This window comes from Podarcis erhardii (genome assembly GCF_964252035.2).
Source record: "Podarcis erhardii genome assembly, chromosome: 3".
In the NCBI taxonomy this organism is placed as follows: domain Eukaryota; kingdom Metazoa; phylum Chordata; class Lepidosauria; order Squamata; family Lacertidae; genus Podarcis; species Podarcis erhardii.
This window is the reverse complement of record NC_138507.1, coordinates 81,458,077-81,474,921: the sequence shown is the minus strand read 5'-3', so window position 1 is coordinate 81,474,921 and position 16,845 is coordinate 81,458,077. Positions and strand designations below refer to the sequence as shown.

At 39.0% G+C, this 16,845-nt stretch overlaps 1 protein-coding gene across 1 annotated transcript; it reads left to right on the top strand.

Annotated features, from left to right (window-relative positions):
• Positions 1-43: 43 nt before the first annotated feature.
• Positions 44-14,418, top strand: TFB2M (transcription factor B2, mitochondrial). Its single transcript, XM_081857709.1, has 8 exons — positions 44-451; positions 4,567-4,655; positions 5,140-5,293; positions 5,823-5,971; positions 8,058-8,147; positions 8,755-8,817; positions 11,603-11,754; positions 13,522-14,418. Exons 1-8 carry the CDS (start codon positions 115-117, stop codon positions 13,709-13,711), a joined length of 1,224 nt encoding a protein of 407 aa, XP_081713835.1. The 5' UTR covers positions 44-114; the 3' UTR covers positions 13,712-14,418.
• The last annotated feature ends 2,427 nt before the right edge of the window (positions 14,419-16,845 follow it).

The following is a 16,845-nucleotide window of genomic DNA, read 5'->3' as shown; positions in this document are numbered from 1 at the left end:
CCAGCAACAGCGGTGCCGGAAACGGAAGTGAGAGCCCGAGCCCGGCCGCTAAAGTCGTCCGGGTGCCGCGCATGCTGGTCGGCCTCGTACCCTGCAAGGTCACCCACGTGCGGGATGCTGCGTTCGGCGGTGGCGGCCTTGGCCCCGTCGGGCCTGCCGGGGCGCCCGTTGCTGCTGACGGCTCTGAGCCTGTCGCCTGGGAAGCGGCTCTCTTCGCGAGGCCCGGCGGGTCAGAGCGAGCAGCGCCGCGGCCCGGCAAAGCCCCGCTTCCCTCCTCTGCGGATCCCCGAGGAGGCCGAAACGACCCGCTTGGTGGCGGAGAAGGCGCGGGCCCCGCCGCCCCTGCGAAGGTTCATCGCCTGCCCCGACCTCGCGCGCGCCGTGGCCTCCAGTCTGCAAAGCGGGAGGGGCTCCGAGGGGCCGGAGACGGTAGTGCTGGAATGCGAGCCAGGTGAGGGTTAGAGACGCTTGGTCCTCTTTACCTGTTACAGTGGTACCTCGGGTTACATAAGCTTCAGGTTACAGACGCTTCAGGTTACAGACTCCGCTAACCCAGAAATAGTGCTTCAGGTTAAGAACTTTGCTTCAGTATGAGAACAGAAATCGTGCTCCGGAAGCGCAGCAGCAGCAGGAGGCCCCATTAGCTAAAGTGGTGCCTCAGGTTAAGAATAGCTTCAGGTTAAGAACGGACCTCCGGAACGAATTAAGTACTTAACCCGAGGTACCACTGTACTTCGACTTCTGCATCACTCGCTGCACCAGCAGTGCCCCGGGATCTTATTGCTAAGAGTTGGAAGGGCCACCTAGTCTAGTCTTGTAATGCAGGAATCCTGCCCGCCACCATCCCTGTTTGGGCTCGAACCACCAACCTTCTGGTTAACAGCCAGATGCACTGACCAATTGCGCCACCTGCAAATAATTCTTTTAGAATAAAGAAACAGGGTGTTTTCAAAGTAGGAACCTAGGAGAAAAGTATTATACCGAGTCACACCTTTAGTTGATCTAGTTCTGTATCATCAACAACACTAGCTGGCAGTGATTGCCTGCAGTTTCAGACCAGGGCCTCTCCCAGTTCTACCTGGAGATGCCTGGAAATGGCATCTTCTGCATACATTCTGCCTGTGTGTGACGGGCCATGCCCAATATATAGGCAGTGTTCCAGAGTGTTTGCCAACAGTATCTCAATTACTTTCAGAGCCTAGATTTTAACCAAATGTTTTTCTGTCTTGTGATTCCGTACCTTGACTGTTAGGCTATTGGATTAGACAGTACTAAGGAAGCTCCCATTAGCATCTAAGGCCCAATTGTTCCTTCCCCTTTTTCTCTTGGGAAACTCACCCCCGTTTGCTCTCCTGGCAAATGGAACAGTAAAACTAATGAACAAAATCTTCCACAGAACCTACATACAGCGTTAAGCTTACAAGGTGAACTTCAAAACTCTCTGTTGAATGCAGTGCAAGGCATTTCTTGACGTTTCAGGTGCCAATTAATTAGGCTTCTCTAATTGAAATAACTAAGATCTGTGAAAGAGAGCTTTCAAAATCATGATCGAATGAATGCATATTGCAACTTATGGGACTTCTTAGTTCTGAAAAAAAGGCAAGTATGGTGAGACATGGCAAAGGCAAATAAAATTATGCATGATATGGAGAAAGTGAGTACAGAGACATTTTCCCCATTCATAATACTAGAAGCTGGGGTCATCTAATGCAGCTGAATGTTGTAAGATTCCAAGCAGACATCTGCTGCTTAACACTGTGCATAGATTAACCATGGAATCTGCTAGCCCAAGATGTAGTAATGGCCACTAACTTTGACAACCTTCTAAGGGGGTTTCATGCAAAATGAATCTTATCGGTAGCTACTAGTGATGATGGCTGTTCACTACCTTCAGAATTTGAGGCAGTATGCCACTGAATGCCAGCATCTGGAGAGTACAAAGGAGAGTACTGTTGCGCTCATGTCCTCCTTTGTGGCTTTTGGTTGGCCACTGTGAGAACAGGATACTAGTCTAAATGGGCTTTGGTCTGATATCACCTGAGATATTTCATTTTTAATATAAATGTCCCACAGTTTCTTTTATAAAATTTGTTGTTGGTGACTGCTGGCTGTCGAGAGAAATATGCTGGCAGAAACCCCAAAGTATAAGACTTCCGGGATAGCGCGAACGGGTAATGGCGGATTCCCTCCGAGCTCTGGAGGGAATCGGCTCCGCTAAGGACGGGTCTTGCCGTGCCGGCGACACGGGGACCCTTAGAAACCGCAGGCGCTGAAGCCTGCGGACATGGAGACTCGGCGGGCACCTTAAGCGCCCTCCCCGACCCGCAAAGAGCCTTTTTAAAGGCTACGGAGGGGACCGGAGAGTGGCGTGGAGCTGAGAGTCGATCGCTGCCTTGGCGGAGCGAAGCCGCGAGCCATGACCGGAGAGCGCTATCTTTCTTCCTGAAATTTGGACTGAAAAAACAACTCGTGAGTAGAAGGAAATTTTGGCACTAAAAGTTTTATCATTGAATTTGAGTACGAGCGGGGGATGTGTTAAAAAGGAAGTCCACACTCCCCCCCCCACCAAAAGACTTAAAGCAAGGAGAGGAGCACTAAGTCGGAAAGACTCTGGTGTTGAAAGGAGAAAGAACACTTTCATAAATTGGTTGAAAAAGTTACTTGTGCTGGAGTGAAGAGAGGGGAATCCCAGAGGTTTTGCTTTTGGCGGACCCCCCCCCCCGAACCCGGGCAGTGCCCTGCTTGGGAACCCGAGAGAAAAAACAAGGTGTTTGACAGCTGTCAAAAGAGCTGTCAAACGGACGTCAGCTTGGAAATTGAGTTAAAACTGTGTTATAACTATATTGTTGGGACTAAAAGTGTTACATTAAATTGACTGGAAACAAACTAATTCTGAATAACAAAGTAACGAACTGTTGGAAAAGAACTATGATGGAAATCCCCCTGGAGGGAACTAAAGACATTGCAATGGCTGCGGAAGGAAAACTACTGGCAGAGATAAAAAAAATGTTTTCCCTGGTGGGAGCTCTGCAAGAGCAGAGCTTAGCCATGAGAGATCAACTGATGACCTTCAATCTTAAACTAAACAAATCTGTTGGTGGAGCTAACCGGATGGAAAAAGAATCTGCAGCTGCAGAAAAAGAGACAACTTCAGAACTGGGGGAAAAAGAAGAAAAAGAAGAAGGAGTTCAGGAGGAAGAGAGCAATCAAATATCTGTAACTTTTGGGAGGAAAAGAAGTGAAAAAGACAACCAATGGATCATAAATCTGCAAAGAGAGAGAAAGATGGAAGTCCCTGGAACAACTGAAACATTAAGCTACGAAAGAACGAATAAGTATGATGGAGACTTCTTCTTTAAGCTGCAACATGGGAGATCTGTTGATCCTGGACAAAGACTGTTTTTGTTTGAAAAATATGAGGAACTGGTGACAGAATTCCTTCGAGAAGAGAAGATCAATAAAAAGGACTATAAACAAAATTGCTGGAGAGTGATTAACGGGGGCCTAAGGGCCTCTGATGTGAGAAATCCGGGTTAAATCTGTCTTTTTTTTTCTTTGGGATATTAATGTGGGAAGGGGCAAATACCGGGACAGAGGGGGAGGGGAGTGCAGAGTGGTAAAAGTCTGGGGTTTAGAATAGAAATATTATTGTTTTTTGATTTAATATAAAGAGTAAGGAATTTGTGGGAGAGAAATTAGGCCGACCTTAGAGAAACAACTTAATATGTATAATGGGATTTAAAGTAAAAATGGATAAAGGATAAATTATAAGAAAAGATATGAATAATATTTAAGAGATTTGAACAAATAACTTGCTGAGATATTTAATGAAATGGGAAGGTGGCTGGGGGGGGTGGGGGGAAGTCACTGAAAGAGGGTAATGATTGTAAGGGTATGAAACTACAGATATTCTGTTTTGTGTTTTGTGTTTATGATATATGTTTGTGTTTGTTTAAAAAATTTTGAAAATCCAATAAAAATATTTAAAAAAAAAAAAAAAAAAGAAACCCCAAAGTATATCAAGTTGGCCATTGTTTTCCTCCAGTTGTCGTCAGCTGAAGGTTATACTATTGAAAAGTTGTCCCTTCAATAGTTTTTTTAAAAGTCACATTTCCTGCAATATTTATTTCTTCTTTATGCTTGTATATAATATGTTGCCAACCTATCAGTTCGAAAGCACTCAAAGTGCAAGTAGATAAATAGGTAGCGCTCTGGCGGGAAGGTAAATGGTGTTTCCGTGCGCTGCTCTGGTTCACCAGAAGTGGCTTAGTCATGCTGGCCACATGACCCGGAAGCTGTACACCGGCTCCCTTGGCCAATAAAGCGAGATGAGCACCGCAACCCCAGAGTTGGTCACGACTGGACCTAAAGGTCAGGGGTCACTTTACTATAACATGTTGCAAGGGATATAATCCAGTGTAGTCCCTTGAGAAGTTTTGCATGTTTTCATTCATATTTATATTTTTCTCTTCTTAACTTACAGGGCCTTTGGGTTCTTCTTGGTCATTCTTTAAACTAAAACTGTGTTTAATGCCGGTGTTTAACCCTGGATTATTATTTTTTTAGGTCCTGGAGTCTTAACCCGAACATTACTCAATGCTGGTGCCCATGTGATAGCTCTGGAGAGTAATAAGTCATTTGTTCCTGATTTAGAGGTAGGTTTGTACACGGGGGACTGAAATTTGTGGCTAAACAAAAAGATAAGGAGATGGTTGATGGTTTAGATTTAGAACCTGGACCTCTCAGAAAAATCTGTAAAAGGAGATTTAATTTATCTCAAAGTATATTGTTTTCCTGACAGGTTAGTCATTGATTGTTCTTTTGCTTTTTCTATTTTTTGTTTTATTTTGGTTACAAGTATGTCTCTATCACTCAATTTATTGTAATTTTTTTAAAAAAACCAAGATTTTATTTTATTTTATTCTATTTAAAACCAAGATAAAGGCACAGGATAAATCCCAGCATCTCCTGTTAAAAGGTCTTGAGTAGCAGTTCTGGAAAAATCACTGCATGAAATGTTGGAGAGAGGCTGCTCTCTGAGTAGACAATACAGTATTTGGCTAGATGGGTTAATAGACTGACTCAGTTAAAACAAGTTCAGATGTTAATTTCACCTTCTAATGATTTGTTTCTGTTTAGTCTCTGAAGGAAAAAGCAGATGGCCAGCTAGAAGTGGTGCATTGTGACTTTTTCAGATTGGACCCTATGGGTATTGGATCCTTGAAGCCACCTTTTATGTATTCTGAAAGACTTTTTGAGAACTTGGGCATCTTAACAGTTCCTTGGACAGCAGGTACTTTAAATTGGTACATATCAACTGTAGATAATTAGCAGATCAATATTTAATTGTTTCTATTTGGCTTTTTCCATTTGGTGTGCTTGAGGCAGATATCTTCAGATGAAACAACAGCAGTTAAATACATTGTAAAATGGCACCTGTTAAACATGTTTTTCCAAAGCTTTTTAGGAAGAGGAAAGTTTTCATGGCTTGCCTAAAGCCACTGCTTCCCAAGGGAGGGTTCCGTAACTGCTTTGGGAACTATTATGATCCAAAGGTTGTATATAAATATAAAAATGACTGTGGTGCCACCTTGGAGATAGCCCTGTATCTTGTGGATTGCCAATCTAATATTTGAATGTTAAAGCCTCACTAGAGGATTTAAGAGGTCTCATATGAAGGGTAGCAATATTCGAGGCATTAATTAAGTGGGAGTTATTTTTGTAATGATTCTGCTATTGTCTATTTATTTGGTGGTTATTTTATTTAGTAGCGGTGAACATATACATTTTTTTTCATTCATTTTGGTTGATTTTCTGTACAGATGTTCCTCTAAAAGTGATTGGAATTGTACCACAAAGAAAGGAAAGGAACCTGATTTGGAAGCTTCTCTATGCCTTATATGAACGCAGTTCTATATATAAATACGGAAGAACAGAACTGAACCTCTTTGTCAGTGAAAAAGAATACAAGGTATTTATGTATAAGATAGCTTGATAATATGCCAGCTGCTATGTGGTTGTGTTAAAATAATCAAACATACTTTGTAAAAGTTATTTTAATGCAGTGTATAGATGTAATAATTATTTTAATTTTTAAGCAAAGAACATTTCTGTACTTGTCAGTTCCATGAACAAAAAAAAAGTTTTAATAATTCGTATTGACAGCAAGTAGGGTAGTAATTATGTGTTGCACAGTCAATGAATAGATAAGTGCAGATTTTTAAAATTTATAATGAAACATAACCTTGGTTTTGATGCAAGTAGGAAAAATATAGGCTGCAGTTCTAAAAGATTTGGCTTCCTCTTTCAGTAGGCCAAATATCTGTGGACAATTTCTCAACAGAGGTTCTGTGCTTGTTAGGAATTTTTTTATCCCATTTGGGGGGAAATGTACTTGACAAATATTCAGAGGAACAAAGCCCTTGTATTAAGTTAAGGTTCTCTGGACTAATTTCACAGAATATAATTAAGCTCTGGCAAGCATTGGGAGATGACAGTAATGATCAACAAGCACTCAGTGTAGTGGTGTGGGGTAAGGAACTGGAAAACTCAACTGTTGATTACAAACAAACAAGAATTACTGAAAAACTTAATCTAATTAAGTCCTGTCTCTTCAATCTGTCTCCAGAATGATCCATTTTATGGTACTTTTTGCACTTATGGTCACTTATATCACTTTCCTGTTACTAAGAACTTTTTTATTTTACCATTTGCTTTTCACTACTGCCTATCAGTTGCAATAAGGCATGGGAAGTGTTGTTTGCCATAAAACTCTGGAATAATTTTACTAATCCATGGTATCTCTCATCCGAAGGAATGGTTTACTCATCTGCTCAGCTAATACTACATTAAGGTGGAGCTCTGCAACAAAATGTTGGTATAGTCCTGGTGTGCATGTAAAACTGGTGACTGGCGTTTGTGTGTGAATTTTTTAAAAATAAAAAATGAGTGTTTGTGCTCTAACTTGGGTCTTACTTCATGTGCAAAACACACTGAGATAGGTTGTGGTTTTGTTTTTGTTTTTTTGAACATTTGAAAATTCAAAATCAGTAAGACATGGGGCTTCTGAATGCAGTGGCGTGATTTGGCTTGGGGAGAGGTCTAAGAGGGCAGTTTAAATAAATTGAACTTTGCTCCACCCCAAGAGGAATCCAAAAGAGCCCCAGCCCTACCTCTGACCTGCAGTATTAATGGTGGACTACATTACGGGGCTACTATAAGCTCCTCTGGCTCCCCATAGCTCTCCAACCTGCAATAAGGGTATAGCAGTGAACCTACAATAAGGGTATAGCTTGAGGTACAGATGTACATTTTTTGTACTCTGTTTTAGCCAAACCTGCAGTAGGCATCTGCTACTTTTATACAGTACTGCAGAGTTGTTGTAGACTACCCAGAGCTGTATTCATTGTTGTCATATAAACCCCAGGATTGTCATAAACCACTCTTCCCCGTAATCCCTTCTAACGTGAATGAACTGGTTTTGCTTTGAATCATCAACATTTTAAATATGAACTGAATTAGAAAGAGCAGGAACTCTATTCTTTGCTGTTACCTTGTGGGTATCTTATGTAATGCAATTGGGGTTGATAACTTGGTACACAATCTGAGGTACATTAAGATAATTGGATTCTCCATTGATTTCTGTTCCTGATGACATTTTAAAATACCTTCTAAGAACCAGAAAATGAGTTAGTGGATATTGCTGTTTTTGCCATATAAAGACGGACAGTCCCCCTTGATGGTTGGAAATAGAATATTAGGTGATATAATAGAATATTGGATCTTCAGAACTATAGCAACTGCTTTGGAAGAAAGGGAACAGTAGTACAGATACTGAGTTGGCACAGTTTCGTATTTTGACTCATGACTGAAAATAGTACTCTAGTTCTGTTGTGGCATAACAGTGCTTCTAGTATAGCCTTGGACAAGCGAGACTTGTACCTTGATTCAACTTTCAGGTGCTGCTTGGAACTTCCTGCTTTAATCAAGCCTTCCAGTGTTCATGATAAAGTCAGAAATTTTGCATAAATATAAATGCTGTTTTTTCCCCTTGCCAGACTCTTGTTGCAAAGCCTGGGGAAACAAGAATCTATCAAGCACTAAGTGTACTATGGCAAACAGCCTGTGACATTCAGCTTCTGCGTATGGTGAGTGTTTAATACATGCAATGAATAGTAATGCAATAATACTTCTCTTAGGGCTCTTAATGGTAAGGTGATATTTCTGTTGTGCCAGGATTCACTTGGCTGGAAACTACTCCCACCCACCTGCTTGTAAGCAGGAAGCGCTTCCACCTGCCCACAGGTGAGGATGTGCCTTCAAGGGATGCCACTCAGAAGGGTCCCTTGATCTTGTGGAGCAGCTTTTTGTTTTGCAGGCATGCAACAGGAAGCAAATATTTAAATACCTTGTGTGTAAAAGGAAGATTACCCATGGCACATTAGATCGCATTCTCCCAGATCTTTGTCATAATTTCTCAAGCAGTTATTTTGTCATTTCCTTAGCATTTATTGCTGTATAAATGCTTACATTCTTAATCAGAAGCCAAAGAGCTGCATGTGGTGCTCATGTATGATTGGAACACCACATGCTTCACTGATGGGGAGCCTTGAGCTGCCCTGAATAGGTACTGCTGAAAGTTGAGGGAACCTTTAGAGCAGCTGTTCCCAAACTGGCCTGTGGACCATCAGTGCTCTGTGGCATGTCCTTATTGAATATTCATACTAAGTTGCATTACTATTTCCTTCCATCTAGGAGCCTTGGCCTTCATTTCTAACTAATTCAAAAAATGGTGGACTCTCTATACCAAAGAGTGTGGTAAGCTAAACATACTTGAATGCTTAAGGAAATGCTGTGTGAATGCAAACATTCTCAGATTCATTGAACTATTGTCCAGATGGCTGTTTTAGTGAGGGATACACAGGCTCATTCAGCTGTGCATTTAGCAATCAGCTCTCAGTCTCCAAAATGCTTTTCGCGTAAGCCAAATCTATATTGGCAGGGCTAGCGTCAGCAGCACTCATTGAAAATCCAGGTTTCAAAACATCTTCGTTGCTATACTTTTGCAATAATTGCCACGTCATTGTCATTGAATGGGGTTGGGGGTTGTAAATATGGTGATCCAAACAAAATTGGTGCACATTATGCAAAATCCTGACTAGTGAACCTCAGTGAAGGTTTATTATTGGACCTCAGTGAAGGTTTGATTTTGCTTGCTAGCAGCCCAGTGGAACAGGGAGTAAAGCTTACACACACACACAGAAGGGAGAGAGAGAAATGGTGAACTTCCTACTAGAGATGAATGGTTACTCAAACTTACAGAATATGTGGAATTAGCCTCTCTTTCTGAAAGAATCAGAGACAAACACATAGTTCATTCTAGAATGGGATAATTTCAAGAACTACTTGAAAAATAGTTGTAATATAAGCATGGTAGTTGCCTTTGAATGATTTCTGTAAATAATATACCGTATTTTTCGTACCATAGGACGCACCGGACAATAGGACGCACCTTGTTTTAGAAGGGGGAGAACAAGAAAAAAAAAATTCTCCCCCTCTCTGCCCAGCGCCCCTTCAGCGAAGCGGCAGGAGGCGCTGCGCAGAGAGGGGGAGAATTTTCCCCTTCTTGTTTTCCCGCTCTAAAACAAGGTGCCGTTCAGGCGGCTACCTTGGAAGCCTGGAGAGTGTGCACCGACCCCTCTCACTCTCCAGGCTTCAGGTTCCTTTTGACCTGCTCTTTGGGGCTGGCTGGGGAAGCCCACCACCAGCCCCAAAGAGCAGATCAGGGAGCAGCGGAAAGGCGCAGCGGAGAGGCTGCTGCCATAGTCGCGCGTCACCTCTCCAGCCGGAAGAGGGTCGCAGGGCTATGGCGTCTTCGCTCCATAGGACGCACACACATTTCCCCTTCATTTTTGAAGGGGAAGAAGTGCGTCCTATAGAGCGAAAAATACGGTATATAAAGGAAAATGACATCAAAATAGAAAAACGAGTTTTAAAAAATAATGACAAATTAAAGTAATATGTTTATTGCAAAGGGAAACATGGAGAAAATGGGAGGTCTTACATTTGTGTAGAAAACACATAGTTGAAATTATATGTAATTTTCTTTGTGAACATAAATATCCTTATTGGACTGACTGAAATGAAGATAACTACATGCTGTATATATATATATGGAAAATGATTAATAAAGAATTTAAAAATCATGCAACTGATAGACTATATGGAACTGGCCGAGATGACTGGCAGAATCCGAGACCTGGGAGAAGAGACGGTAGAAGAAGATTGGAAGAAATTTAAGACTTACCTACAGAAACATTGTAAATTGTATGAATGTTAAGAAGGATGCTAGATTATAAATAACTTGGCACCATTAAGCTAGATGAAGTGAAATATGAAGATAAGTTAAATTTAAGAAAAGACAAATTTTGGATAAGTATTAGGCTAAATTTAAATTTTTAAGGTTTGAATAAATGATATCTAAATCCAGAGACACGATATTGGAAAAATAGATAACAAAAATGGAAATAAGGTGATAAATTGCTGGCTAGATATTTATAAACTAAGAACGCAGGAGCGGGAGATGTGAGGGAGTCCAAAGAAGTTAAGAAAATATGTTATGATATGTGTTACTCTGTTTCTTTATTTGTATGGTATTTTAAAAAAAAACTTTCAATAAATATTTAAAAGAATTTAAAAATCAAAAGAGAGAGAAAGTGCAAAGAATGCCGATTGTAACTGTAATAGTAGCTAGATGGCCATCTGTCAGGGATTCTTTAGTTGTGATCCCTCCATTACATGGTTTGGGCTGGATGAGTCTTGGAATCTCTTTCAGCTCTGCCATTCTATGATTCTCTGTGTTATTCAGTTTATTGATCTGGAAAGAAATAAAAAATGGAAATGATATGAAGTAGAATTATGAATCATACAGTAATATAGAAAATGGAAATATATATATGAAATATATATATGAATTATATATATATATATGAATATATTATGAATTATTACAGTATTACAGTATTCAGTAAAATATGATTAAGTGATTAGTAATTGGGTATGATTTGCATATGGGTTAACATTTGTCATTGATTTAAAAAGCAGCATTGACAAAGCAATCTATCTAGATAAGTAACAACTCCTGTCTCCCTCCAGCCCATCTAGTTGTGAAATAATTTAAATTCTTAGCATATTAGAGCAATCAAAATTCATAGTTGTCAAACATAGGGTGGTAGACCAAATCCAGTCCTTAGAGTGGGCAAACCAGATAGCAGCACAAAAAGTAGAAAGAATAATTTAGAAACCTGGGTATGTCTTTTGTAACAGTTGGGCAACAAAGATCAGCGGGTTGGGCATTTCTATCAATTAATTTCACTGTTTATATGAGCAGATCCACATAAAACATGGACTAAGAATTAGCATAATTCATCAGGGGAGGGAATGAAATGAGCAACTGAGACCCCTGTTGTATGAGGGGTTCCCAACGCTCTAACCTATGATACACTTGAAGTGTTGGTTTGCCCTTTCTGGAAAACTTATTGGGTAAAAGACACATGAATTAAATTCTTATATTAATGTTTTTAATTTGTTATGTTATATGCAGCTGCTGCAGAATGACCACTTATGCTTAATACGGCTGACGCCAAGGAAGAATTTGTTTACAGACAGCTTGACAACTAGTAATTCAAGAATATTTGTTGTGATGGTGAAGCAATGCCTTGCTAAAAGCAAGACTAAACTAATAGATAAATTAAAGTAAGTAAAAGTCTATTTCTTTAGCTGACCTCCAAGCGTGGAAAAGAATTTAGTCGGATATGGCACTTGGCGTAAACCTGAACAATATTATATAGAATTTGCTTAAGTTTCAAAAAGCTGCGCATCTTTAGATTTGTGACTAACGTTTGAGAAGACTAGTCGGCTTTGTGGCTGGATACCTGAGCACAGTGGCTGGCAGCCAAGTGGTTACTGAGCCAGTTTGACTTTTGAATTTTTTAAAACATCAGAGGCCCTCCGTCCCATTGCCATATCAAATACTATGTTTAAAAGCTGCTTTTATTTAAACATGGTTGGTTATTTGGCATGGAAAACACAAGGCCAAAGCCCTTTGGGAATGTAGAACTAGTTGCTTGGTTTTTTGGATCCTGAACAAAAATCTGTTTTAGGCATGCCAATGGTAAGAATGTTTACTCTGAACAGGAGTCACAGTGCCATACCAAAAGCTGCTTCTGGAATTTCTTTCATTGCAGCAATAAGAAAAGGGAGGTTGGTGCTTGATAAACTTAAGTTCCAACCACCACCAGAGGTTTAAATATTGGCCATTTTATGTTTTAGACAGTCTTCATTTGTTTCGTTTTTTTATAATTTTTTTATTCGTTTTAAACACATTTATATTGTCATACATTTTACAAATTTCCAGCTCTTATACAATCTTTTGGACTTCCGTCAGCTCCTCTGATGATCTCCCATCTTTAAGATTTCTCCTGCATTTCTTAAATTTATATTACTTTTAACCTCATAACCGATATCTTCCCTTTCATTCAATAAGGCAATAATTCGAATTATTCCCCTTACAAAACTTCCTGCAAACCTACAAATGTAATCAAATCATCACAATTACTTTTCATATAGTCCGTAAATTTACGCCAATCTTCTGTGAATCTCTGGTCCCGCCGGTTTCGGATTCTTCCCATTAATTTGTCCAGTTCTGCATAGTCCATCAATTTCATCCTGCATTCTTCTTTCATAGGTAATTCTTCTTGCTTCCATTTTTGTGCCAATAAAATTCGTGCTGCCGTCATTGCATACAAAAGCAACTTACAATCACTTCTATTTATAGCAGTTCCTACAATGCCTAATAAAAATGCTTCTGGTTTTTTAATAAATGTATATTTCAACATTTTCTTCATTTCATTGTATATCATTTCCCAGAAGTTTTAAACCTTTTACATTCCCACCACATATGGTAAAATGTTCCTTCTTTTTCTTTACATTTCCAACATTTACTGCTTACCTTATACATTTTTGCAAGTTTAACAGGTGTAATATACCATCTATCAAACATTTTCATCACATTTTCTTTTAAGGCATTGCATGCAGTAAATTTTAAACCTTCTTTCCATAATTTCCCCCAATCATTCAGTTGTATATTGTACCCAAAGTCTTTAGCCCAATTAATCATAACCGACTTTACCTCTTCACCTTTACAGTCTTCATTTGTATACATGTATCCTCAAAAGCATCCTGGAAACATGCTGTGATGCATTAACTTAAACACTGAAATCATTGTTTGCGTTTTGGGGTTTCATGATGGTGACAAGAGACCCTGGGTTGCATAATTAGTTTAGCCATTGGAGTTATATTCACAATCTAACTGTTAATGGAAAATAATGACGTTTTCAGGAATGAAATCTGATGAGATCCATGTTAAAATTTGGCTTTGTTTTAATAAGGTACTGATCAGCATTATCTTTAACTGTCCCATTGTGACCGATTCCCTCTCTCCCCGCCTTTCTTCTATTTCAGTTTATGGAGTTCCCAAGGTGGGAAGGAATTGTTGAGACAGTTGGAGATACCAGAAAACATCACAACGGGTAGCCTATATCCAGAGCAGTACAAAAGCCTTTTTGAGATTATGGAACAAGCTAATGGATTTGACCAAAGCTGGCTCTATGATGAAGATTTTTTGGAGGATAGCAGGGGCATCAATTTTTAATCTGAAACTGGTTTATTTTGAATAGGAGCTTGTTATGCTGCAAATGATAGTGGCTTGAAACCTTTTTATCAGTGAGGATAATTTAGTTGATAAATTATCAGGTGATAAATTATGACAGTAATGCCACATAAAAATTCAACATCTTACACATGCCCAATTTGTCCTCCATGGGAAATTTCATGTCATTGCATTTTCTAAGGTGCAAGGTAAAATCCTTTGTTGTTCAAAACATAGTGAACTGTTTTCAGTCCTGTTATTATTCCTTGTATTACAGCAGAGGTACTTTTGGAATATAAGGCAAACATGGCATACATTGCAGTTTGCCTCAAAAATAAATATAAAGCTTGAAATGCATAGACTTGCACACTTAAAAAAACCACCAGGTACTGTAAACCAAAAATTTGCCAAAAGAAGCAAGAAAATGTGTATTTCTGGTTTAAAGACTTGTGCTCAAATACTTGAGTTACTCTAGAACTGGCCCCCACATGGAAAAATGTTTGCAAAACTTGCTCTGCCTTTATATATATATATTGTATAAACTTATGTAAATAGTATATAGTGGATGCACTTCAGTTATCCTGTTTTCTGACCAGGATGTTAACTACTATGTAAACTAAAAGAGGTTTGTCTCATCACAAACCTTTTTCTAATTTATAAAAATGTAAATATTTTCATTAAAAATGCAATAAAACACTGTTTCAAGTCAAGAGACTGATTTCCTTTTGCAACTGTTTCGTCCTGTCTACCCAGGCCCTTGTACACTGCTGTTGAAGAGCTGTATGAAAATTTCTCAAATATAATTGCCCGAATCAAATTAAGTAATTCTGATAATGCAGAAATTTCCATCTGTACAGCAAAACTTTCCCCTTGCTCGCTCTTCCCTTTTTCCATTTTATTCTCCCCAAATCTGCTCTAGAGGGCTGGGGCAGAGGAAGAGGAAGGGAACTTGTACATCCGAAGTCCTTGTTCTAAGAACTAGTTTGTTGATTGACTACCATAGAGGGGCGGGGGAAAGATACTGCAAGCTTCTTTGTGGATACTGTTTGTGCTGTTGAGGATGTATATAAAGCCAAAGACAGTTGGGAAATGGGGGAGGAGAGATTATTAAAATGGAAGGACCTGTAATCACTCCTTGCACAAGAAAATCTGCAATCATAAGAATTGAATGTAGGAGGAGGAGGAGGAGGAGGAAATTTATTATTATTAGATTCACTAGTATGTCCTAGGGTGAGTTACAGTAATTTAAAAGTAGTTGAACTCCTGTTTTGTTTCTTTAAAATGTGTTGGATTCAGAGAAAAGCTGCAAATCTGCAAAGTACTTACCTGAATTCAGTGATGACTTACTTCTGAGTAGATGTACAGAACTGCATTGTAAGTTAGCTGTACTTAAGTTTCATTTGATTTCAGTGGGAATTAACAACAGTCCAATTATACCTGTTCTGAAGTAAGTCTAATGTCAGTGGAGCTTACTCCCAAGTAAGTGGGGGTAGTATTGCAGCTTAAGTCATTACTAACTTTTCACATTTATCGAGATGCAATTAATGAAGAGTGCAGTTCTGTGCTCTTACTTGGGAATAAGCAACACTGAAAACTATGAGCTGCCTTTTGAGTATTATGATTACAAAATGTTTGTCTCAAAGCGACTTACATTTTTAGAAAAACCCCAATATTAAAATATATCAAAAAAAATAAAACATCTAAAAGTGCTCATGCAGCAAGTACACATATATAGGATTGTGATATTAATCTGAACCCTACCAATAATTCCTTTCCAACTTTTCCCAAGTGCCCAAGCCAGTTTACAGCATTATATAAGTAACATTATGTAAACCACTAACAGGCAAAGCAATCCTTAATGTGTGGGACAACTAATATGCTAGATCAATGCTTCAGAAATAAAATACACTGAAACATATTTGCGTGGGGTGGGGGCAGGAAGGAAGGAAGAGGCAGGCGGTGTGCTGATAAAAACAATTATAGCCCTAATACAGGGAACATGCTGAAAATATTTTGAAAACTACTGCTGAACATCAAGAAACGGGACATAGATAACTGGCCTTTTAAATTGTGTGTTGGACCCTGACTTTCAGTGGCCCACATTAGTAATACCACAACCATTTTCTTGTTTTTTAAGATCAGGAGAAAGATTGGGGGTGGCAGAAGGATGGTAGAATTATCCATTACAATACACACCAAGTTCTTCCAGTCAACATGGTTGGAAAAATCTAATCTTAATTTAACAACCCGGTAAAAGTGCTCAGAAAACTTTTGATGCCTGACTGTTGCATTATTTAAGGAGGGACAATTTTTCCTTTGAGAATAAGGAGTCATATTGCATTGCAAAGTAGAATCGGTTACCTGTAGCAAACACTATTCTTAGCAACATGATCTCATTTGACAACGATACAATGTCACGCTAGTAAGTCACAAAGAACACTGTACAGGAGCAACATTATACAACTATCCTAGAAGGTCAGATAATAATCTAAAACACTTCATTGGGCAGAGGGCTTTATTAATGCAAGTATGCAGAGCCTGAAATTATATAACAAAAAGGTCTTGAAATAGGCTGTTGAAACATTTGTATTGTTTTACCTGTAGATGTTTAAACAACTATATTAAAATCCAGAGATGAATTAAGGTGTTCATTAAAAAAAGCAAATAACATATCTTAGCACCTTACACTATTTTAAATAAATCCACTTTTGTAGAGTATCTCTTTAGTTTGACTCTGCATATTAATATTTGAATCAAAGTGAAAGCAGGAAATAGCTAAGGAATCTGAGAAATTGTGTTGTTGTGCCACCTGCCTGTCATTTGGAATGTGTGCTAGTTTACAGTCTTTCTAGGCAAAGGACACTCTCTAACAAAATATATATATTGCTTGACTGTAAAGATAAAAATAAAATAGCTACTAATGTAAGCATTAGCCATGTTGTGCTGTTTCCAGGACAAATGCAAACTGTAGGTCACAACAATGCAAAACAAGATAACATTGCATTTTCCATTTGTAAGCAAAAGATGGTAAGATTTTATATATATATATATCCTATTGTCCCACCCCAGGAGCTCAGAGCTCCTACATTTTATTCTCATAACAACCAATAAGGTAAACTAAGCTGTGATGTTACAAT